Source organism: Leptodactylus fuscus, chromosome 5 (genome assembly GCF_031893055.1).
Source record: "Leptodactylus fuscus isolate aLepFus1 chromosome 5, aLepFus1.hap2, whole genome shotgun sequence".
Lineage (NCBI taxonomy): Eukaryota > Metazoa > Chordata > Amphibia > Anura > Leptodactylidae > Leptodactylus > Leptodactylus fuscus.
Window position 1 is genome coordinate 205,734,636 of NC_134269.1, and position 24,694 is coordinate 205,759,329.

The 24,694-nt window shown below is 44.2% G+C and overlaps 1 protein-coding gene across 1 annotated transcript in view; it reads right to left on the reverse strand.

Moving 5' to 3' along the window:
• Nucleotides 1-255: 255 nt before the first annotated feature.
• The window catches only part of LOC142203967 (tetraspanin-11-like), a 29,625-nt gene continuing 5,186 nt past the window's right edge, over nt 256-24,694 (reverse strand). The window contains exons 2-7 of the mRNA XM_075275101.1: nt 22,703-22,894; nt 8,169-8,243; nt 7,703-7,807; nt 6,608-6,769; nt 2,722-2,808; nt 256-442 (exon numbers count right to left, since the gene is read on the reverse strand). Coding sequence (XP_075131202.1) covers nt 365-442; nt 2,722-2,808; nt 6,608-6,769; nt 7,703-7,807; nt 8,169-8,243; nt 22,703-22,894 — 699 coding nt within the window. The 3' untranslated portion in view covers nt 256-364. The remainder of the gene's footprint in view (nt 443-2,721; nt 2,809-6,607; nt 6,770-7,702; nt 7,808-8,168; nt 8,244-22,702; nt 22,895-24,694) is intronic.

A 24,694-nucleotide genomic window follows, 5' to 3' on the forward strand; every position in this document is an offset into this window, starting at 1 on the left:
TATCGGTGGAGGCACACTTTAAAGGAATATTACGCGTATAGGGGATAACTGCAAGATCAGGACTCCAAGTTAAAGGGATATTCCAGGCCAAAAATATTGATGACCTACCCCATCCGTTGGATCTATCCTTAGGGTAGATTTTCAGTATTTTTAGGACAGAAATCCCCTTTACTACATTGTACAGGCGCTGATACACTGTAACCAGTTACCAGGAGAGAAGATTTATCCCTGCGATGCCATTGTAACAAAGTCTCAGCTGTAAGAAGCAAGTTTGGGAATTTTTCGCTAACTGTTGTGCTTATAGGTCACAAGTTCTTTGTAAGTTGTTGGTCCAGACCCCAATATACGTCTCCGGCCGGTGGCCCTATATAGCATTGTAGGCTTCCTTCTCTTCCTTATAGAGGATGTGCAGGAAGCAGGCGCTCAGGAGAACTCCGGCCAGCTGCAAAGACAACACGAGACAAGGCCATCAATATGGAAGAGGCAAAGCGAGCGAACTGTACAGCAATCTGCAGGCGACTACACCAACTGGAGCATCCAGCAAAACAGGAGAGATGTAGCAGAGCTGAGATTGTCAAGCACCATAATGTTACACTGTATAGCTTGTGATCTTCTGTACAGTTAAAGGGGATGTCCGGGATCTGATGATTACTGATCCAACAACCTGAACCGATCAACTGACGTACACTGTATACAGCTTGTGGTCCCTATAGTGTATACAGCTTCTGGTATGTACACTGTATACAGCTTCTGGTCCTTATAGTGTATACAGCTTCTGGTATGTACACTGTATACAGCTTCTGGTCCATATATTACATACAGCTTCTGGTCCCTATAGTGTATACAGCTTCTGGTATATACACTGTATACAGCTTCTGGTCCTTATAGTGTATACAGCTTCTGGTATATACACTGTATACAGCTTCTGGTCCTTATAGTGTATACTGCTTCTGGTCCTTATAGTGTATACTGCTTCTGGTATATACACTGTATACAGCTTCTGGTCCATACACTGTATTCAAGTTCTGTTCCATTTACTATATACAGCTTCTAGTACATACATTGTATACAGCTTTTGGTACATACACTTTGTACAGCTTCTGGTCAATACACTGTATACAGCTTCTGGTCAATACACTGTATACAGTTTCTTGTCCGTACACTGTATACAGCTTCTGGTCAATACACTGTATACAGCTTCTGGTCCATACACTCTAGCGGTGGTGAGTGGAACTGCAGCACCTGATTAGGAGCAGGGCGGCTTCCAGCTGTATACTTAGTATATGGCTTGAGCTGATCAGTTTGGGGTTCGGATGTCGGACCCCGACCATTGTGGATAGATCTTCAGTATCAGCAATCTTAATTTCCTAGACAATCCCTTTAATCCTACTACAGTATCTTAACTCAAAATGTTCTATGACAAATTGAACTCTGCTACATCTGCTCTGTATCGCTACAGTGTGTGCTGCTGAGGATGGATATTCTGTACTGTATATTCCTATGGACGTGATGGACAGGGTCATATACCGGTCTCTTCTATAGGCAGTAGGTGGTGCAGCCACAGGCTAAGGCATAACTAAGCGAATTGCATGAAAACACAACAAAAATGAATCCGTTTTTTTTTTTTTGCTACTTTTTTCATTGGATTCTTGCTGCGTTTTTCCCTGCGCTTTTTCTTCCCCTATTCAATCCATAGGGAAAACGCTCACAATCCCGCAGCAAAAATGAACATGTTGTGTTTTATCATAATCATCCACGTTTTTGAAAAACTGGATCTAAACCACAGCGCCATTCATTGGGTAGTGGCTGTGCTTGGTATTGCAGCTCAGCCCCATTCATTTGAATGGGACTGAGCTGAAAACATATCATGTGATGAATGAATGGGATGTCACATTGCTGTAAATCGGATGTGACGACCAGGAGAGCAACTGATCTATCGAGATCAGGATGGGGTCATCAATTTTCAACTCCCGAAAACCCCTTTAAAGGGCATGTCCAAAGTTTTAAAGTAATGACCAGGATAGGGCGTTCATTTATGATTATGAGGGTCCGAACTTTGGGGCCACCACTGATATACACAGATATAGCAGCCCTACGCCTGTAGTTTCTAGAACACTTAGGGTGTTATATTACAATTTGTCCAGCAGATGGCGATATTGTCCTTAAATTCCATCTGCGCAATTATTATCTCTTCTGATTTAGGATCAGTTGAGATCAAGGGGCGCTTTAATACAATTTTTATTGAAGATCTAAAATGAATTGTTTTAAGAGGGGCCACGCTGGGACATGAAGAGGAGCCTGAGTGTTCCTATAAAAATTACCGAATATTTCCGTGGCATAAAAGCTTATCATGGGGAAGAAGGGACAGAACAAACCTTATCTATCTATATGCGTATGATATAGGGTGTATCAGCTGCTTGAAGCTAGGTGACATCTCGTTCATTCATCACATGTTCTGACCACAGTTCAGTCCCATTCAAGTGAATGGGACTGAGCTGCAATACTAAGCACAGCCACTATACAAAAGTACAGCGCTGTGCTTGCTAAGTACTGAAGCTCTAGCGCTCATGTGAATGGTGAATTTGTGGGGGTCTCAGTTGTCAGACCCTCACCAATCTGATATTGATGACCCATCATAAGTAAAATCCATCCCTTTAACTGTGCATCAGTGGAGAGGATTTGCTGCCATATAAATACGCCATTGTAGTGAACGTGCCCTACCTGGAAGCAGGCAATGCCTATAGATACGGCTCCGATGAGAAGAAGGTGCTCCTGTATAAACTCCTCCAGTATATGCATACAGCCGCCCTGTAATGAGAAGGTCCTTTACATGGTCACATGGGCAACAGTTCTTAAAGTGACACCCCCAGACAAACCTGCATTATTGGTCACCATATACCCAAATGTCTCATCTACTTGACTCCGCCAATTGGGAAATCCACTGTTACCCAGGCTTCTAAATATTACAGTCAGAAGATTTAATGTCCTGTCCCAGAGTCCCTGAAATATTTGGGGTCCAAACTTGTGATGAAGGCCTCAGCATACATCCTGCGTTTAGCAGGACAGTCCCAGATTTCAGGTGCTGTCCCGGTGTTTGGGAGGGAAGTCCTCTGGGCACAAATAGTCAATGACAATGGTGAAGCCGGGGAAAGGTTAGCTCACCATATGGCGGCTGTCTCTGCTCTGGGAGTAGTAGGCGGGATCTGATGAAGTCACTTACATCAAACCTAAAGTTCCCTGAAGACTCCGCACCAGAAACAACAGAAAAGAACAGCAGGGAATGGGGAGAGGGGAGGATTAGGTTTTTTTTGTTTAATTGATCTATTATACTGGAGGGGGGGGGGGGGGCAGCTGGAGTGAACATTATACTGTGGAGAAAACTGGAGGAGCACATTATACTGTGGGGAAGCTGGAGAAGCGTATTATACTGTGGGGAAACTGGAGGAGCGCATTATACTGTGGGGAAACTGGAGGAGCGCATTATACTGTGGGGAAACGGGAGGAGCACATTATACTGTGGGGAAACTGGAGGAGCGCATTATACTGTGGGGGAAACTGGAGGGGGGCATCATACTGTGGAGGAAACTGGAGGAGCGCATTATACTGTGGGGAAACTGGAGGAGCGCATTATACTGTGGGGAAACTGGAGGAGCACATTATACTGTGGGGAAACTGGAGGAGCACATTATACTGTGGGGAAACAGGAGGAGCGCATTATACTGTGGGGAAACTGGAGGAGCACTTTATACTGTGGGGGAAACTGGAGGGGGGCATCATACTGTGGAGGAAACTGGAGGAGCGCATTATACTGTGGGGGAAACTGGAGGAGCGCATCATACTGTGGGGGAAACTGGAGGAGCGCATTATACTGTGGGGGAAGCTGGGGAAGCATATTATACTGTGTGGGAAACTGGAGGAGCACATTATACTGTGGAGGAAACTGGAGGAGCACATTATACTGTGGGGAAACTGGAGGAGTGCCATATACTGTGGAGGAAACTGGAGGGGGGCATTATACTGTGGGGGAAACTGGAGGAGCGCATTATACTGTGGGGGAAGCTGGGGAAGCATATTATACTGAGGGGGAAACTGGAGGAGCGCATTATACTGTGGGGGAAGCTGGGGAAGCATATTATACTGTGGGGAAAACTGGAGGAGCGTATTATACTGTGTGGGAAACTGGAGGAGCGCATTATACTGTGGGGGAAGCTGGGGAAGCATATTATACTGAGGGGGAAACTGGAGGAGCGCATTATACTGTGGGGGAAGCTGGGGAAGCATATTATACTGTGGGGAAACTGGAGGAGCGCATTATACTGTGGGGGAAACTGGAGGAGCGCATTGTACTGTGGGGGAAGCATATTATACTGTGTGGGAAACTGGAGGAGCGTATTATACTGTGTGGGAAACTGGAGGAGCACATTATACTGTGGGGAAACTGGAGGAGCGCATTATACTGTGGGGAAACTGGAGGGGGGCATCATACTGTGGAGGAAACTGGAGGAGCGCATTATACTGTGGGGAAACTGGAGGAGCGCATTATACTGTGGGGAAACTGGAGGAGCACATTATACTGTGGGGAAACTGGAGGAGCGCATTATACTGTGGGGAAACTGGAGGAGCACATTATACTGTGGGGAAACTGGAGGAGCGCATTATACTGTGGGGAAACTGGAGGAGCACATTATACTGTGGGGAAACTGGAGGAGCGCATTATACTGTGGGGGAAACTGGAGGGGGGCATCATACTGTGGAGGAAACTGGAGGAGCGCATTATACTGTGGGGGAAACTGGAGGAGCGCATTATACTGTGGGGGAAACTGGAGGAGCGCATTATACTGTGGGGGAAGCTGGGGAAGCATATTATACTGAGGGGGAAACTGGAGGAGCGCATTATACTGTGGGGGAAGCTGGGGAAGCATATTATACTGTGGGGAAACTGGAGGAGCGCATTATACTGTGGGGGAAACTGGAGGAGCGCATTATACTGTGGGGGAAGCATATTATACTGTGTGGGAAACTGGAGGAGCGTATTATACTGTGTGGGAAACTGGAGGAGCACATTATACTGTGGGGAAACTGGAGGAGCGCATTATACTGTGGGGGAAACTGGAGGGGGGCATCATACTGTGGAGGAAACTGGAGGAGCGCATTATACTGTGGGGAAACTGGAGGAGCGCATTATACTGTGGGGAAACTGGAGGAGCACATTATACTGTGGGGAAACTGGAGGAGCGCATTATACTGTGGGGAAACTGGAGGAGCACATTATACTGTGGGGAAACTGGAGGAGCGCATTATACTGTGGGGAAACTGGAGGAGCACATTATACTGTGGGGAAACTGGAGGAGCGCATTATACTGTGGGGGAAACTGGAGGGGGGCATCATACTGTGGAGGAAACTGGAGGAGCGCATTATACTGTGGGGGAAACTGGAGGAGCGCATTATACTGTGGGGGAAACTGGAGGAGCGCATTATACTGTGGGGGAAGCTGGGGAAGCATATTATACTGTGTGGGAAACTGGAGGAGCACATTATACTGTGGAGGAAACTGGAGGAGCACATTATACTGTGGGGAAACTGGAGGAGTGCCTTATACTGTGGAGGAAACTGGAGGGGGGCATTATACTGTGGGGGAAACTGGAGGAGCGCATTATACTGTGGGGGAAGCTGGGGAAGCATATTATACTGAGGGGGAAACTGGAGGAGCGCATTATACTGTGGGGGAAGCTGGGGAAGCATATTATACTGTGGGGGAAACTGGAGGAGCGTATTATACTGTGTGGGAAACTGGAGGAGCGCATTATACTGTGGGGGAAGCTGGGGAAGCATATTATACTGTGAGGAAACTGGAGGAGCGCATTATACTGTGGGGGAAACTGGAGGAGCGTATTATACTGTGGGGGAAGCATATTATACTGTGTGGGAAACTGGAGGAGCGTATTATACTGTGTGGGAAACTGGAGGAGCACATTATACTGTGGGGAAACTGGAGGAGCACATTATACTGTGGAGGAAACTGGAGGAGCACATTATACTGTGGAGGAAACTGGAGGAGCGCATTATACTGTGGAGGAAACTGGAGGGGGGCATTATACAGTGGGGGAAACTGGAGGAGCACATTATAATGTGGGAGGAGCTGTAAAGGGATTCTTATACTGTGAGGGCATAACATGTCAGGACCACTATAGAGGCATTATACTATAGAGTACAAAGAAAAATATATGAGAATGGGTGGAGTCAATGTGTAAGTGGGTGGGGCCAAATTCATTGCAGTGGGCTTTACACATTTTGTCCCTCTTTTGGTCCTGGATAAATATTTTCATCCTGCCAGATGGACATACAGATAGAAGAGGTGGCCATGAGTGTGGTTCCATATGGTCTGGATAAATGGATTTGGTAGGCATCACGTATATAGGTCATATATGGTGCCAGCCCATATATAAAGAGCCACCAAGCTAACATTCAGACACCTACATTTTGGCGAGCTTGACTTAGGCACCGCCCCATCATTCAGCCACCATAGTAATGTCACGGCCACTAGGACTTATTAGGGAACCCAACTACAAAAAAGTCAGGGTAGAGAAGCGGCATGTTATGTCTTACCTCTACCTTGTAGATATTTGAGGGGTGGTCCCGTTCTCCGCAGGATATAATCATAGTTTTGCAGCAGCTGTCGGGCACCTTTCTATGACCGCTATACGCCGCCGTATTGATGTATACACTGTAACTCCAATCTTCGTAGCTGGTGCTGCCGCAACACCTAAACTGTGACATAAAAAACCAGAACCCAATTATAAGTCAACGGATGACTATTGTATAATAATTCTGTAGATTCCTGGAAACCGCCAGCAGGTTGGATCTGGAGGATGGATCAGCTACTCCTTCTAGGAGTCTCTATTCAGTACAGTGATGCCCTGCTTTGAATAAACTGGGTCAGGTCACTGCAACTTGATTCATCCCACCTCGACTGATTAAAGCAAGGTCCTGCTTGTTGATGGTTTCCAGATAGTAAAAAATTGCTAGAAATAGCAGAAAATGTTTTTTTTTTTTTAAAAAAAAAAAAGGAAGTTTTTTTTAAAGTTTTTGATTTTGTTTTTTAAACCAAGATAATAGATGTTAAATATTGATTTGCCAGGATTGACCTTTCATATAGTTTTGTCCATAGGATATCGGAGATATTGCAGCTTATACGGACATAAAAATCAAATCAAAACACTAAAATAAAGAAATAATTAATACATTAGTGAAAATAATAATAATAATAATAATAATAATAATAATAAATAAGAACAAAAACAACAACAATAATAATAATAATAATAATAATAATAATAAATAAAATAAATAATAATAAAATAAATAAGAAAATAATAACAATAATAATACTAATAATAATAATACTAATAATAATAATAATAATAATAAAAGAACAATAATAATAAAGAAATAAAATAATAATAATAATATAAATAATAAAATAATAAATAATAATAAAATAAATAATAGAATAATAAATAATAAAATAAATAATAAATAATAATACAATATTAAATAATAATAAAATAAATAAATAATAAAATAATAAATAACAATAAAATAAAATAAATAATAACATAATAATAATAATAAATAAATACATATACAATCTTCTCATTATAAACTACCGGCCACTACAGACACCATATAGTCTTAGCGTACATCCTGCTGTAGGTGGTCGATGGCATACGTGACGTCCTTCATCCCCGACTGGCCGTAGTTATGTGCGATGGTTTCGTTAAGACTTTCTTTAAGTTCTTCACTGATCTATTTGGAGGGAAAAAAAATTGTAGACAAATTCTGTCTGAGAGATTCCAAGTATTCTATTCTATATACAGGAAAGAAGAAAACCGTCTCTCTATTGCCCCCTATAGGTAGAAACCTGCAAGTCAATGTCCGACCCATGAAAGAGCTTTGAACCATGACCATGGGATTGGAGCCCAAGCAGAAAGGAAGAGGCCCCCATGTGGCGTAATACTCAGGGGTCTGATGAGATATTTCAGTCTAATCATTCACTTCTGGTTCCATCCGAAATTGTTCGACCCGAAACGAATCAGTGACCTGAACCCGCTGAACCTGAAACGAGCCATCTCTAATAATAATGATCTCCATAGGGGCTAATACTTACAGTCTCATAGTACATATAGGACAGGACACCAGCGGCGAGTTCTGCTGTATAGACTGAGATCAGAATCGCCAGATACTGCAAGAGAAAGAGACAATGTGTACAGTGACCTACCACTGCTGCTTGCTGTCATTTATCATTCAATGTACTATGTAATATAGGAGACGCAATAGAAACATTCTGCCAGTAGATGGTGCTGTGTGAATATCATACACCGCCACCTGGGGGCGCCAGTTAATAAGCTAAAGGTAACATTCTAATAAGACGTTTGCTGCCGATTGGCGAGACAATAATCATACTTTAGCCGCTTGGATACAGGAATGATATGAGACCCCTAAATATTGGACCCATAATGACATCCCAATCTGAAGAGTATTCCAAATCCAGGATGGGGTATATTGACATCATAGAGAGGGGGGCCATAGTCATGTCCCCTATGTACTCTCTATAAGAATCATCATGTAATACTATATCTCACCTCTAGTGGCCACTGTAGGGAAAATGGAGCTGTATAGCCCCCTTTTGAAAGGGTCTGTCTGTAGTGCGATAACCCCTTTATCTAGTTAAGAGGGGGTCATTCACCATGAGACCCAGCAGTGCTTACTAGTGTTGAGTGATCAGGATTGGAAAAGATCAGATCCCGATCGGCGATCGAGCAAATTTCATGATCATGATCGGGATCGGCTGGACAATGATCGGAAATCGGATTTTAGACTCCATCCTGAAATCTCAAGATCGGCTCAACCTTAGTGCTTACCTTCTCGCGCCTCTTCGGGACTCCTTCGTTTTTGGTGGTCTTCTTCTGGCCTCCTTGGTGATGTCATGACCACAGGGGAACACCGAGGCCTGGAATTGGGCCTCAGTAATCACATGGGGTACACTGACACCATGATGGTTAGAGGCAAGTATCATGACATTGGCATCCCCCACATGACTGGGTGGCCCTGGAATTTGGGCAGTCTTCTGGAGATTGTGACATCACCTAAGAAGCCAGAAGAGGTTGGAAGACAACAGTCGAGGAGCACAATGAAGTGCTGGGAGCCACGAGGGAGTCTAGGAGAGGTGAGTATCAGTGTTTATTATTTTACCCCGCCCTCCTTGGGCTTCCTTATAATATGCAATTTCTTAAGACCCCAGAGAATAAGAAATATTTTTGGAAATTTTATAACATAGACTCTTACGATCCAGTTTGCTTATGTCAAGTCATAACCTCCATAACCTGTAGAAGAGAGCAACAAGAAAGAGTGTCTCTTACTCTGGAGGACTCATCATGTCCACGTAGTACATTGAATTTGACAAGCACTGTGCTATGCCTAATTTACCCTGTGGTGGCGCTGCAGGGAAATTGAGCTCTTTCTTACAGACTCTCTTGCTGATTCCAGCCGATCGCTGGGGATTACCGTATGATCAGCTTACTATTGGGGGGCTTTTATATTGAAATCGAATTGTTCATCCCTTTTAGGAAATTTGTAGCTCATATATGAAGTCTCAGAGTAGATTGAACCAATGAATAGGAGATCCAGCCCCATCACATATGGCGGTTTTCTTTACATGATTTACCCTGATCACCCTGATTTTTGGACGAGACTTGACCTTACATATTACACCCCCAACGATTTCCATTTCAGAGCAGGTTTTGCAGACTGTACATAGAATTAGTAGTCCGTTGTATCAGGCAGCGGGACAGATGGTGCAGATCAGAGATGTCATGAGCAGCATATTCGCTTCTCTTCTGGATGACGGGCGGCGCTGAAATTCCCGTCGATGTCTATGCAAAAATATCAGGGCAGCATCATGTGCCTGGCTGTGTATTGTACTCCGCACATGCTGGGAATATAATGGAGAGGTCACTTCAAAGTGAGAGCAATAACTCTTCATGATAAGTATATATAATATACAGGGGTAGCTATAGGGGGTGAAGAGGTAACAGTGCAGGGCTTGGGTGTCCAAAGGATCCCAAAGACCACAGAGGTCGAAAGGAAACCTCACGAATATTCAACAAAAGGAATCTTGTGAGGTTCACCTATCTCTAATCATAAATAAACCTGCATTAGAGCGCCACAGCACCTCCGCAGGTTGTGTGTGGTATTGCATGTAAGAGTTGCAATATTTTCACGCAAAAACCAGACTTGCACAAAAAATTCAGAATTTTTATGCCTTGTAGCGTACCATGTACAATAAATGTCCCACCTTATTATGAGAGGTAGTTCTTGGTCCGTAAGGGGGCACAAAGACCCCTATGCCATGTAAGAATCACAGCCCTCAGTGCTAATCCTGGGGTACAAAATGTCAGCCAGAGGCAAAAAGAGACCAGAAGAGGATGCTGAGGGACTACTGGACACTCGGGAAAGGTGAGTACGGGTGAATATAAGAAACTTTGTAACATATCTGATTATAGAATTATGCTTCTTTCTCCATTTATCAGGTTGAGTTACTTGTAACATAGAAGTCTATGGAGGGTGGAAGGAGGAGGATGGTGGAAAAGATACACCTAGGAACTATTTTGATACTACTATATCTAGTAAGATAATGCTCCATCTCTGTACATAATGAGCCCCCTGCAGTCTCTTCCTCCCTACTCCATAGACTTCTGTGTGTAAGGTTGAACATGGATACAAGTATTACTAGAGCTAATGGTTTGAGTAAATGGTCAGAGGAGGAGAGCAGTCTGATAAGTGGAGAAAGAAGCATTATTCTTTAATAAGATATATAACAAAGTATTACAAGATCTATTGCAAAGTGTCTTATATTCACGTATGCTATTCATCTATGGGAAGTTTTTTAGAATCGGAGGTTCACTTTAATGTTACCGGCAAGTCGGAGCTTGTACAGCAGAATTTAGAATTCAGGTCTAGATGTGAATATAGTATCAGTCTGCAGAATAATTTACTATGGGTACAGAATGAAACGGGGGTTAATTATCGGGTCAGATTCTGCCCATGCCATAGAGACGTAACATTATAAGACAATACGAAGGGGCCGGCGTCTCGTCTTAACTATCGGTTCAGCATGAATCATTGAAAACTAATAATGGAAAGTTAAGAAATTTGATATCCGTGGGCTTTAATGCTCGGCGCGTTTGACATCTCATAAGGAAAAATGAATTCTTGGAAGCTCTGTAAGAAAATGAGTGGGATCAGACTTTAGCAGTAGGACTCACCTTCAAAGAGGCAAAGAGCGGGCTTATTGCAGAGCCCCCTGCAGGGATAAAAGTGCTGCCGGCGGTATATTTAGCACACGATGTGCATGGCTAATCGGGAAAGAAAATTCTGCATGGAAATCGACAAGAAGAAATAACCGTACGTCGACTGACAACACGACACGGGAACATGCAATTATATCCTATAGGTTGGTCTCCGTCTTTTACTTCTTTTTGGTCTCTTATGTGATAAAATAAGATTCATAGTAGGAAAAGTTTTATAGAACTTTTTGGTGAAGGGTAATCCATTGGCGGTACGGAAAGGTTGGGCTATGACGTGAAGCCCAAAGGGCTGGTAGGGCCAAAGCCCATTGTTATGTCTGTATTTCCCAAGAGTCAATCCTTTGAGATGGAGCATCAACAAAATACCATGAGTATCTCCATGATATATGAGTTGTCCAGTTTGGGCTATGCCAACCCCATTAAGGTGATCTGGAAGCGGCCCACATGGTGTTCAACGTACATGGTGAAGACGTCTATGTTCCTGGATAGGGAACCAACATTGATTAAATAAAGGGTGGTCTTAACCCAGAACCCAGGAGTGTAGGTGGGAGAGAGGACTGGTAGGCCGGTGGGCAATATGCTCTGGATGTTCTTATAATGTGGGCTGTGCAGGTACAAGAAACCTTGACAAGTTCCAGTTGAACACCACAGTAAGGAGTCTATGGTCACACTTTCCATCAGACATCCTGGCTGAAATGTCCTCCAAGTCCAAATTTTTCATCTGGTGATGATGAACATCGTCAATGAGGTCCATCATTGTTGTCCATCATGAGATGGACCATTTTTCCATTCTTCTGTTCCTATGTAGTAGTAGGTGTCCTAGACCCTGATATTGTAATAAGAACCTACAAACCATCAAATCATAAATCGCAAAACAGTTTTGCAACTTTTTTATGACATCCTTTTTGTCACCTTTTTGGAAGTTGGGTGGAAAATTGTGCGTGGTTAGCCTATTGGGTGATTTGGTGACCATCTCCTTCCAATAGAGAGGTGGTGCAGAACGTGGATTGAGAAGATGCTATGTCTTCTGTGAGACTTACAAAAAAAGTCTTGGACCATGACTAAACTGGGAAGTCTCTTAGAAAAGGAAAAAACACCCAACGAAAGACAGCTGTTTTGGATTTATTGCGCCTTGTCAGCGCAGAGAAGGATAACAGTTGGGTATGTGAAGTAAGTCAAGTAGATGGATACTACTTATATCGTACACTTGAGTTTTGGCATCTGTACGCCAGGGCTTTCTCGTCTCCAGACTTGCTCTAACTCCACCGTCTCCGACACTTTCTTGCCCCAAAGATCCCCCATTGACCCCTTCATTATCCTAAATCATCTAATAATAGACTATATAATCCATAAACCAGACCACCATGGATATTATTATCTCCTCCATCACTGCAGACCACGAGCTCCATTACCACCAAGTCCCTCTAGACCCTCAGGGATATTATTAAAGGGATACATCACGATCCCCTAACCCTCCCCAGATATAAATATGACACCAACGCAATTGGAAACCTCCCCTTAAAATTCCTACATTTGTCTTGTGAAGGATCTTCTACGCCGAGCAAACACCGGTTAAACTATAGTTAATAGCAACTTAACCCTGGGAAAATTGTACGCAAATTGCGAAAAATAACTAATTCCCCTAAATTTGATTTGGTAATTGCTTGTATTTTTTATTATTTTAATATGTTAATCGCCGTAGACGGATTGTTTGTCACCAGAACGGCTTCCAATATTAGAAGCTTCCAGAAACAGATTGCTCCTAGTCTGGGGAACGGGCCCCTTGGTAAGACTCCGCGAGATTAGGAAGGGGCGATTATTACAATTTTCTGTAAGTTTACACTCCCGGGGAATCAATGTTGCCTTTAATGTGAATTTTATCGAACGTAATTAGAGGTTCAATTTAGAGACATTATTGTCAGTCATATTTTTTTCGGAGTAATTAGAAAATCAATTAATTTTAAGGTTTGTTGTCATAGAAGCGTTCTTCGGGATTTATAAGTCGCGTCGCCGCCTGACTGAATTAATGGGAACGCTACACAAACAGCGACGGCAGAATGAGCCAAATATACTAGCCCTTCGGATGAGATAAATGTAGAGCTGGGCTATTTATGGAAGGATTTGGCTACAGCGCCCCAACAGGTTAAAGGAGGCATGACGGCCCACCAAGAGTAAGCAACATGATCAAGATGGCTACTCTTATAATCCAAGAGTGGCGTCTATATGGTTTAGCAATGTATATGGGGAGCGGGAAGGTCTTGCATAGGCAAATAGGCTTAAAAAGTTGACACTCAAACTCAAGGGCTGGCAGAGTTTGTGCGTAGTCTGGGTACAGGCCGGTCTGGGCTGGTGAAGTTCATGCATCAACAAAGATCCAGACAACAGGTCAGGACCGGCAGCACAGGTTTATAGGTCGGGTAGCAAGCCGGGGACAAATCTGGTTGAACCACACAGAGCTTGAATCACCCAGGGCTAGGAACCTGAATTGCTCAGGCACCTTACTGTGGGGGAAGGTGTCTTTTATAACTAGGGACCACTGGCGATTGGATAAGGAGAGATTATCCCATTAACACGCTGGTCCTATGGGCAGTCATAACTGAAGAGGAACGAGGATCAAGATCAGGTCTTGCTGGTCGCAATAACCCTTTCATGACCATATCAAGAGGAATATTTTTCTGCTTCTATGGCAGTTTCCGACAGAGGTGTCCTCTCCGCACCTGCACATTTTAAGAAACAAGACACTTTTTCGGGGCTGGCGATACAAGTAAATCAGATTAACATACCTATTGAGCAGAAGGTCTGCGGTATTTTGTTAACCTATATTCTATGAATAAACCCAATGTACGGCATTAATCTCAGCAACAGGAAGGTGTACTTGATCCACGTGGGGTATGAAAGGCGTCTTTGTTCTGGGGGTTTGTCCCCCATGTTACCTGTAAAATGCGTTCTGTGCACAATACAAAGCACATCGAGTAGTTAATATTTCTTTTATTCCCTCTCTGCCTACTTACAACTTAGTAAACCTACACAAATTAGTCCCACAGGGCTATAGAAAATCCTCGGCTCCTGGCAGCAGAGACCTCGCTGGGTTCCCATAATCCCTTAAACATTGGTGCGTGTCCATAGAAGTGACAGTCACATTCCCTGCTACTTTCTTACACTATGAGAACTGGAACAATACTAAACTTAATGGGGTTTTACATTGGACCCTAGTAGTGGCCTAAGCTGTGTAGTCAGTGGGGTCATTGCCAGAATATAGCGGCCACTGCAGGAGAAATGTAGTACTACGTGGTGACCATTCAGCCAAATGGTCAACGATGGATTTCCTTCCTTCTCTTCCTCTTTTCTCACCCCACTTCCTCCCTTCTTTCCCACTCTTCTTTCCTTGCTTCCTTCTTCATTTCCCCTCTGCTTCCTTCTCATCCTTCCTTCCTTTTTTGTGATTTTTTTCCTTTATTCTCTTCCTCCTCTCATTCCTTTCTCCTTCTTTCCCACATGTCTTTTCTTCCTTTCTTCTTTCCCACCCTCCTTTCTTCTTTTCCTTCTTTCCGTCCTTCCTCCTTCTTTTCGTCCTTCTCTTCCTCCTTTCTCACCCCTTTCTTCCTTCTTTCCCATTCTTCTTTCCAGACTTCCTCCTTCATTTCCCCTCTGCTCCTTTCTCTTCCTCCTTTCCTTTCCTTCCTTCCATTCTTCCTTCTTTTCAACTCTTCCTTCCTTGCTTCTTTCTTCATTTCCTCTCTCCTTCCTTCTCTTACTCCCTCCGCTCCTTCTTTCCTTCCTTTTTTCCCACCGTCTTTCCTTTCTTCTCTTCCTCCTCTCATTCCTTTCTCCTTCTTTCCCACCCATCTTTTCTTGCATCCTTCCTTTTTTCCTACCCTACTCCCTTCTCATCCTCTCTCCTTCCTTCGCTTCCTCCCTCCCCTCCTTCCTTTTTTCCCACCGTCTTTCCTTTCTTCTCTTCCTCCTCTCATTCCTTTCTCCTTCTTTCCCACCCATCTTTTCTTACATCCTTCCTTTTTTCCTACCCTACTCCCTTCTCATCCTCTCTCCTTCCTTCGCTTCCTCCCTTCCCTCCTTCCTTCCTTCCTTTTTTCCCACCGTCTTTCCTTTCTTCTCTTCCTCCTCTCATTCCTTTCTCCTTCTTTCCCACCCATCTTTTCTTACATCCTTCCTTTTTTCCTACCCTACTCCCTTCTCATCCTCTCTCCTTCCTTCGCTTCCTCCCTCCCCTCCTTCCTTCCTTCCTTTTTTCCCACCGTCTTTCCTTTCTTCTCTTCCTCCTCTCATTCCTTTCTCCTTCTTTCCCACCCATCTTTTCTTACATCCTTCCTTTTTTCCTACCCTACTCCCTTCTCATCCTCTCTCCTTCCTTCGCTTCCTCCCTCCCCTCCTTCCTTCCTTCCTTTTTTCCCACCGTCTTTCCTTTCTTCTCTTCCTCCTCTCATTCCTTTCTCCTTCTTTCCCACCCATCTTTTCTTCCATCCTTCCTTTTTTCCTACCCTACTCCTTTCTCATCCTAGTTTCCTTCCTTCATTATACTGGGTTCATATCTGTGTCAGAGTCCAATTTTCGAAGAAGAAATGAGTCCTGCATGGAGGACTTTTTTCCCTCCCTATTCAGTTTCCATACGACAGCCACATGATGGCCCCCATTATAGTCAATGGAGTTTGCCAAGCTCCGTATGTAACCGCTATTTTAGCAGCCTGCCTTTCCGTTGTTCGAATCCCCAAAGACCAGAGAACAAGCGCTATTGAGAACCTAGTGTAAGATAACCTGTTTGAGTTAGGGAACAGAACGGCCATCTATGGTCCACCCCTACATCAACAACAACAAAAAATCTTGTTCTGGAGGACCCAGTATTTATTACAACATATCAAAAATTATGTTATACTTCTTTTCACCTGTGGAGGCGCTGTAGGGGAATTGAACAGATCCCAGCTGGTTGCTCAGGCTCGGGGTAGAGAAAACATTAGATAGGTCTTCATAAAGGGACTTCTCAAGAAGAAGTGATTGCATGCAGTGGACAACAACTTGGTTCTTAAAGGGATTTCACTAAAATTAGTGGCAGCCAGCTCAATGGAAGTAAAAAAAAAATAAAAAAAAATCGCATGCTCACCTCTCCTATCCTTGCTGCTGTTGTTCCGCCGGTGTCAGGTTCCCCCACGGGTCCCTACTTCCTATGTGTTGGTTGAGGCTGTCGATGCTGTCGCTCATTGAGAATTTCCAGCCACTGGAAAACCCCTTTAAAGGGAATATTGTCGATTAGAAAACGTCTGCTTTCTTCTTCTCAGGAAGTGACATCACACCATGAATATAACTGAACTGTGACATAGCCATGTGACCAATGGACGTGATGTCATTTCCTAAGGAAGAAGAGAGCAGCCATGTTTTCTAACCCTACATAACCCCTTTAAACATAGTTCCCTAATTCTATGGGATAAGGACTCCAGTGGTCAGTCCTACTCAGTACAGTCACACAGGTAAGCCTGTCAATCAATCAGTAGGCCCGCCCACTGGACTCCTAAGCCCAAATGGCAAAGAATTTTAGATCTACAATTGACTAGTGCTGAATCTTCTCCCGCAATCCTATATATCAATCTGCTCGTCTCCTCCTGTTCTATAATATGTCGCCTACAGATTTTCAAGATGACACATTCCCTTTAAGCATCTGAAGACATTTAAAACTTTCTAAAGAAAGTTCTAAGTATGTAAAATAGAGGGGAACCTTTCCAAAATTAGAGCGCCCACCGACACATTGCACCAGCTATCTATGGACAGACGCCTCAAGCCATGTGCTCTGGAATAATACATATGGCTGGTTTTACTTGGGGTTAAGATCTGTGCCGCACTATTTTGGGAGCTGGAATTTGCATTGCACTGTTCTCCATGCCCTACTTTCTCTATAAAACTAGCGATGCCTTTCTCATTTTCTGTGCCGATGGCTTTGAACAAGCCTGAAATAGCTTATGATGGGAACGCAACGTTCCAAGATATGAAGAGGTAGAGCAAAGGAAGACGACGGGTTCAACGGGGGCAGGTTATGACCGCGCACTCGCAGGACTCTGGCCTATAACATGCTATAAGCCCAAAACGCGTAGGTGTTTCTGTATACGCTCTTAAGGTAATATAATCTAGTTTTATGGCTCCGTGGTGAGCTGGATTATTTCTCCTATGGATTTCGCACTATGCAACCCAGTATTTTAGATGAACTGATGACCTGAAATGTGAATTGTGCTGCGGCTGGCTATGTGTCACGCTATGGTGTCACATTCTTTAGATTTATCCTTTCATATATGCACATTGTCAAGACGTATCTGCGTTAAGATGACCGCACATGTCATGGGTCCTGCTTTTTACAGTGTAATACATTGTTGGATTGGAAATAAGGGTCCATATATAATACCCATATACACTCCAGCTGAACCTGCTGCAGAAGTGTCATGTCTGCCCTTGTGGGCAGCCCAATAGCATTGTCCCACTTTCTAATATAGATGACTTAGCCACATGATAGGTCATCAATACCTCATCAATCATTGGTGGTCAATCATTGGTGGTCTGACACCTAGTACCCTCATTGAATGACTGCCCAGCTGCAGTATCCTGGCATTGCCACTACACAAGTCTGACTCCATCCACTATATAGACCAGTCACCAGCAGCTGCTGTGAACAGACAGTCATGGGTATGCCAATCACTTTATCTATACACTTTACATGTATTTTTTCACCAGGGCCCACTCTATGGTAGGCAGGATTTAGCTGCTCAGGAACCAGGTGGGACCCCAAAACAGATATCATAAAATAAGTGCATTTATAAACTAAGGGCCAGACCATAAAACCTACAACAGACAAAGAGTGCAATAGAGAAGCCAAGTAAAAACTAGGAGTATCCAAAACTATAGCAGAATCATACCAGAGTCTAAGTCAGGGCTAAATCCAAGAGTTCATGGCTGAAGCCAAAGCAGCAAGAGATCAGATGACCAGAAGAGCAAGCAAGAAACACAAAGTTCTGGGAACATAAAGCCAGAATACAGATGTAATCACAGGCAGCTGAGAAGTCTCAATGCTCGGTATAAATAACCTGCCTCAGCTCAGGATTGTCTGGTGTCGCAGCAATCTATTTACTCTGTGTCTCAAAGACCTGCTTAGCTGTAGACCCATCCAGAAGAGCAATCAAGAGATACGTGAGGAAACCCAAAAATCTGAGAACATAAAGCCAGAATACAGATGTAATCACAGGCAGCTGAGAAGTCTCAATGCTAGGTATAAATACCCCACCTCAGCTCAAGATTGGACAGTGAGGGAGCAGTCCATTCACACTGTGTAATCACAGGCAGCTGAGAAGTCTCAATGTTAGGTATAAATACCCCGCCTCAGCTCAAGATTGGACAGTGAGGGAGCAGTCCATTCACACTGTGTCTCAAAGCCCTGCCTGGCTGTAGACCCAGCCAGAAGAGTAAGCAAGAGATATGTCAGGAAACCCAAAGTTCTGAGAACATAAAGCCAGAATACAGATGTAATATCAGGTAGGTGAGAAGTCTCAATGTTTGGTATACATACCCCGCCTCAACTCAGGATTGGACAATGAGGCAACAGTCTATTCACTCTGTGTCTCAAATCCTGCCTGGCTGTAGACCCAGCCAGAAGAGCAAGCAAGAGATAAGGCAGGAAACCCAAAGTTCTGAGAACATAAAGCCAGAATACAGATGTAATCACAGGCAGCTGAGAATTCTAAATGCTAGGTATAAATACCCTGCGTCAGCTCAAGATTGGACACTGAGGCAGCAGTCTATTCACTCTGTGTCTCAAATCCTTCCTGGCTGTAGACCCAGCCAGAAGAGCAAACAAGAGATATGTCAGGAAATCCAAAGTTCTGAGAACATAAAGCCAGAATACAGATGTAATCACAGGTAGGTGAGAAGTCTCAATGTTAGGTATACATACCCCGCCTCAGCTCAGGATTGGACAGTGAGGCAACAGTCTATTCACTCTGGGTCTCAAATCCTGCCTGGCTGTAGACCCAGCCAGAAGAGCATGCAAGAGATAAGGCAGGAAACCCAAAGTTGTGAGAACATAAAGCCAGAATACAGATGTAATCACAGGCAGAAGAGAAGTCTCAATCCTCGTATACATACCCCAGCTCAGCTCAGGATTGGACAGTGAGGCATCAGTCTATTTACTCTGTGTGTCAAAGTCCTACCTGGCTGTAGACCCAGCCAGAGTTTGACTGGTAGACATGGTAAACCTAAAGAGACAGCTATCAGACAGCGCTGCCCTGAAAAGAATGATGGCTATAAGTAGGAGAGGCAGGAGCACAGACATTATTGCCCCTCATCCTCATTGCAGTGTATTGCTGTATACTCACTCCACTTTTTCCTAACCCAAAGCAGATCCATACAAATGCATTATTTAACACTAAGTAGTTTACATAAAATAAAAAAACAACAATCCGCACAATGTCTAATTTTTCTATTACATTTTATAGCATAATCTTCCCCAAATCATAGGCTATTTTTATTTCTTACAAAATTAGCTTTGTAGTGAGATGGAATCTTGACATCAAATATTTTTCCATTTCAGAATTATCCGAGTGCGACTACAAATACATTTTACTGAATTCATTTGAATATGTAATTTCTCTATAGCAGATGCCGGGCGTAATTATAGATAGTGAGAATTCTCCCGAAGTAGGAGGCCAAGTAGCTTTACAACTGACACGAAGAGGTCTACATGGCTAAGAAATTTTATATACAAGCTTGGATTGAGCCACCAAAGTACCAGAAGACCCTCCTGTTAGTCAAGGCTCATATTTCATATAAATTTAGCTTCAGCAGAAGACCACCCCATTTGGAGGTGACTTTGGTACCAATAACTGACCACATGGTCTATTTTGTATGCTTTTTGAAAGCTTGCTCTTTGTGAAGGAAGGCCAGGAATTTGGGAGTAGTAGTTGTGGTGGTCATGGCAGTAGATCTCAACCAAATTCTCTAGCGCTTCTCCAAGGTTGGTGCAGTGTTAAGGGGGCCTGGAGGGTGTTGGAAGTAGTGTTTCTCCAGGGAACATTCTAATGGTTGTAAACCTCCCTGAGCCTGATGGTAGTTGAAGTGCCCATGATATTCATGAAGGAGTAAGACTCAAGAGACAGGGCTTTGTAGAACAAGAACGTGCATGGTGTTTAGTTGAGGTAGAGCAACATAAATCCAACAACTTCTAGAGCTGGGGCTGAACTGGTTGAAGATACTTGCTGATGGCAAGGCCAGGGCAGCGATCAACTTTAAGAGTGCAATACACGTCTCCAATTCCTTCAAACATTTCCTAGCTGCAGAGTAGACTCTCACAGGTTGCCCTGTCTGACCAGCAGATACAGGTAGGAGGTCCATATAACTTTACCCTCATATACTTATCTGGTACAGAATTGAGCAGGGATGAATCCCATCTCTTGACTACAGAACAACACACAACTATCTCTGAACTGGTGTCTTGCGGTCTGACCAATGGGCTCTGGCTCCTTGCTGCTCCTTCACACCGCCTCCTCGTTGCAACCCAGGGAAGAGGAAACCAACTGTTATCTCTTCCTAACTAAGAAGAAGAAACTCAATGTCTCCTCTACCTAGAATTCACTATGTCAGGATCATACCATCCACTTAGCACCTGTTCTCCAATGGTTTACTGATATTAGGCATGCAACTTTTTGTAGTGATCCCTATGGGATAGTACATTTGTTTCTAGGATTCTACCATACAATTTACGCATTTTTGGCCCAGTACGTCGAGGGTGATGGATCCCTCCATCATGGTCAATTCATGAGCATGGGTGCCTAGGAAAGGTGAAACAAAACCTGGGTTTTGGTGCACACTTTAAGCAAGAGTAGGGCGTATCTAGCACATCCGAGAAGTGGCCAATATGGGAGCCTGAGAAAGAGGGCGTTGTAAGAGACTGAAAACCTGGGTTTTGGTGCACACTTTAAGCAAGAGCAGGACGTATCCAGCTTACCCAAGAAATGGCCAATATGGCAACCTGGAGGAATTTAGACATGTGTCCCAGATTGTAGAAGTGGAAGATGGCATCTTAGTCGCTGGCATATGGACAATGGGGATCACAGCTTGGAAGCAGGCCCAGAAATATCTCATGCCTAGGAGCTGAATGCCAGAGGGGGCGCCATAACTCCATTTTCCCTATCTAGATAGATATCTAGGGCAGCGAACTAGGTAAATAAAGCCTTGTGATGTCTCAGATAAGATAACGCTGTGTTTTCAGACAATTTCTTGTATATGTTCCATTTTCTGGCACTAGATACATCACCGGAGCAGTTTATGTCCATGAATGATGGTTGTTGTAAATTCTATGTACAGAAAATCTGTGGCAAATATCTATCTTGCTTTAGTAATGGAGGCCTCCTCTTCAGTGTCAGGCCAGGAGCCGCAGCAGTGGGGCTCCCAGATTAGATGTGTCATAGAAATAAGCCAAAGATTTTTTATTTTGCCCTGAAATAAAGCAGAATAGATGACAGAATCTATTCCGGGGCGATATCAGAGCCCGGACGCCATCATTTGTCTGTATGCCGGCTTCACCGTATAATTAGAGCAGGACACAACCGCCCGCTCCGAGGACGACGGCATCTTCTCCATGTCCTTTCATCTTCACAATAAAGATTTCTATTTCTTACATGCCGGAATAATATACAAGGCAATTATAACAGAAACCTGCGGTGCAAAGTCTAAATCCCCGCACAATGTCATGTATATTGTATGGTGTTTACCCGCAGAGATGATAGGGGTTGTAATCTGCATCAAATGCAACTTTGTCAATAGTCTTTTATAGGATGTACAGTCATAGAAATTAGTCCTGGGCCACAATGTAAAATTTGGAATGGGGTACCCACTTACCATACTGATATCTTATTATATTGTAGAGGCCTCTGGGCCCCTCTGACTCCCGGGCCTGGTAGCATGGCACCCTTTATAGATGTGCCCCTAATCAGGCCCCGAAGGCTGAGTGAGCCAGCTTAGGGGCAGAAGAGTATCCCTCAGGGGCAGAAGAGTATCCCTCAGGGGCAGAAGAGTATCCCTCAGGGGCAGAAGAGTGTCCCTCAGGGGCAGAACAGTATCCCTCAGGGGCAGAAGAGTGTTCCTATTGTTAGGACAGGCCATCAATATCTGATTGGTGGGCCAACATTTGATCACCTGCCGGGCCTGGATGTATACAGTATACAGAGCCAGAAGCAGATGGCTCCATATACTGTTTAGTTGTTGACAGTTTTAGGTGCAAAGCTGTAATGGCTGGGTAGCCAGTGTAAGATTTAGTCCTATAATCCCCGCGCTGACAGGTCATACTTACTATTGAAAGGCAGGTTTTATGTTCTCGGATCAGGGCGCAGCAGCCAAGAAAACCGGTGATCATGACCACACCTCCAGCGAAGAGCAGGATGTATGCCGACACCGACAGGGTGCTGTTTGCTAAGAAAGAAATGTAACTACTTTTCTCCAACAAGGTCCATAGACCCATCGCGATGACTGCGGCCCCACCAATCTGTAAGAAAATAACAATGACTCTTCTATAAAAGGAGTTTATGCATCTTAAATCAATGTACTGATAGTAATAGGGCCGCACATGTCCTACCCAATCCATTGGCGCCATTACCCTGAGAATTTTGGTGTTTTATTCTTCCAAATCCTGGTAGTGTTGATACAAATAAGAGTCTACTAGGCAAGTGGGCGGGTAACTGTAGTGTCTCTGGGGGTGGGATCTCTGTGTGTTGTATGTCAGAAGGTGCTACCACCCACTTGGCTAGTAAACCCTAATCTGCATAAACACTACAAGGGCTTCAGTGCCGCATGAGGCGAGATGAGGATTTTGCCTCATCTGCAGAAGCCCTGCACCTCACGTGACCACTAAGACCACCTGGAGAGGGACCAGTGATGTCACTCACATGTGTCACTGGTCCCTCTCCAGTGATCACTGAGGTCACTAAGTTTGGAGCAGGGCTTCCAGTGACCAAGACACAGTGACCAGCGACCAAACGGGCTTTGGCGGACACTGAAGTGCTGGGGACTGGTAAGTACAAATCTGCATTGTGATGTCCCTCTTTTATTCCTCCTGGAAATACTATTTCCCTTGTGTTCCTACAAACTTTGACATAGGGAAGTCCAAACCAATTCATAAGAATTCATTACAATTTTTTTCAAAAAATTTCGGGTTTGTCTGAACCTGATACGTTTGGGGTCTGCCACCTACGAACCACTGTTATACTCTGGCGTCTCTTCAGACACAGTATCATAAACTGAGGTCCAGGGGAGGTGAGTAAATATAACTCCTATAAGTCCTCTCCTGGGATCTCCGGAATCCTCCTCGAACCTCCTCCAGTGTCAAGCGTCATGAGATTGGCACGTCTGATGTGACCACTGAGGCTCAATCACAGTTCCCAATGGGCCCCCAGGGCTACTGATGTCATTTCGTGGCCGATAGAGGTCCAAAGACGATGCTGTGATGGAGCCCGGTACCCCAGTATTGGTTTGGACCAAACAAGTTTGTTGGCCCAACATTAGTTTCGATCCTTACTAGAGATGAGCGAACACTAAAATGTTCGAGGTTCGAAATTCGATTCGAACACAGCTCACTGTTCGAGTGTTCGAATGGGTTTCGAACCCCATTATAGTCTATGGGGAACATAAACTCGTTAAGGGGGAAACCCAAATTCGTGTCTGGAGGGTCACCAAGTCCACTATGACACCCCAGGAAATGATACCAACACCCTGGAATGACACTGGGACAGCAGGGGAAGCATGTCTGGGGGCATAAAAGTCACTTTATTTCATGGAAATCCCTGTCAGTTTGCGATTTTCGCAAGCTAACTTTTCCCCATAGAAATGCATTGGCCAGTGCTGATTGGCCAGAGTACGGAACTCGACCAATCAGCGCTGGCTCTGCTGGAGGAGGCGGAGTCTAAGATCGCTCCACACCAGTCTCCATTCAGGTCCGACCTTAGACTCCGCCTCCTCCGGCAGAGCCAGCGCTGATTGGCCGAAGGCTGGCCAATGCATTCCTATGCGAATGCAGAGACTTAGCAGTGCTGAGTCAGTTTTGCTCAACTACACATCTGATGCACACTCGGCACTGCTACATCAGATGTAGCAATCTGATGTAGCAGAGCCGAGGGTGCACTAGAACCCCTGTGCAAACTCAGTTCACGCTAATAGAATGCATTGGCCAGCGCTGATTGGCCAATGCATTCTATTAGCCCGATGAAGTAGAGCTGAATGTGTGTGCTAAGCACACACATTCAGCACTGCTTCATCACGCCAATACAATGCATTAGCCAGTGCTGATTGG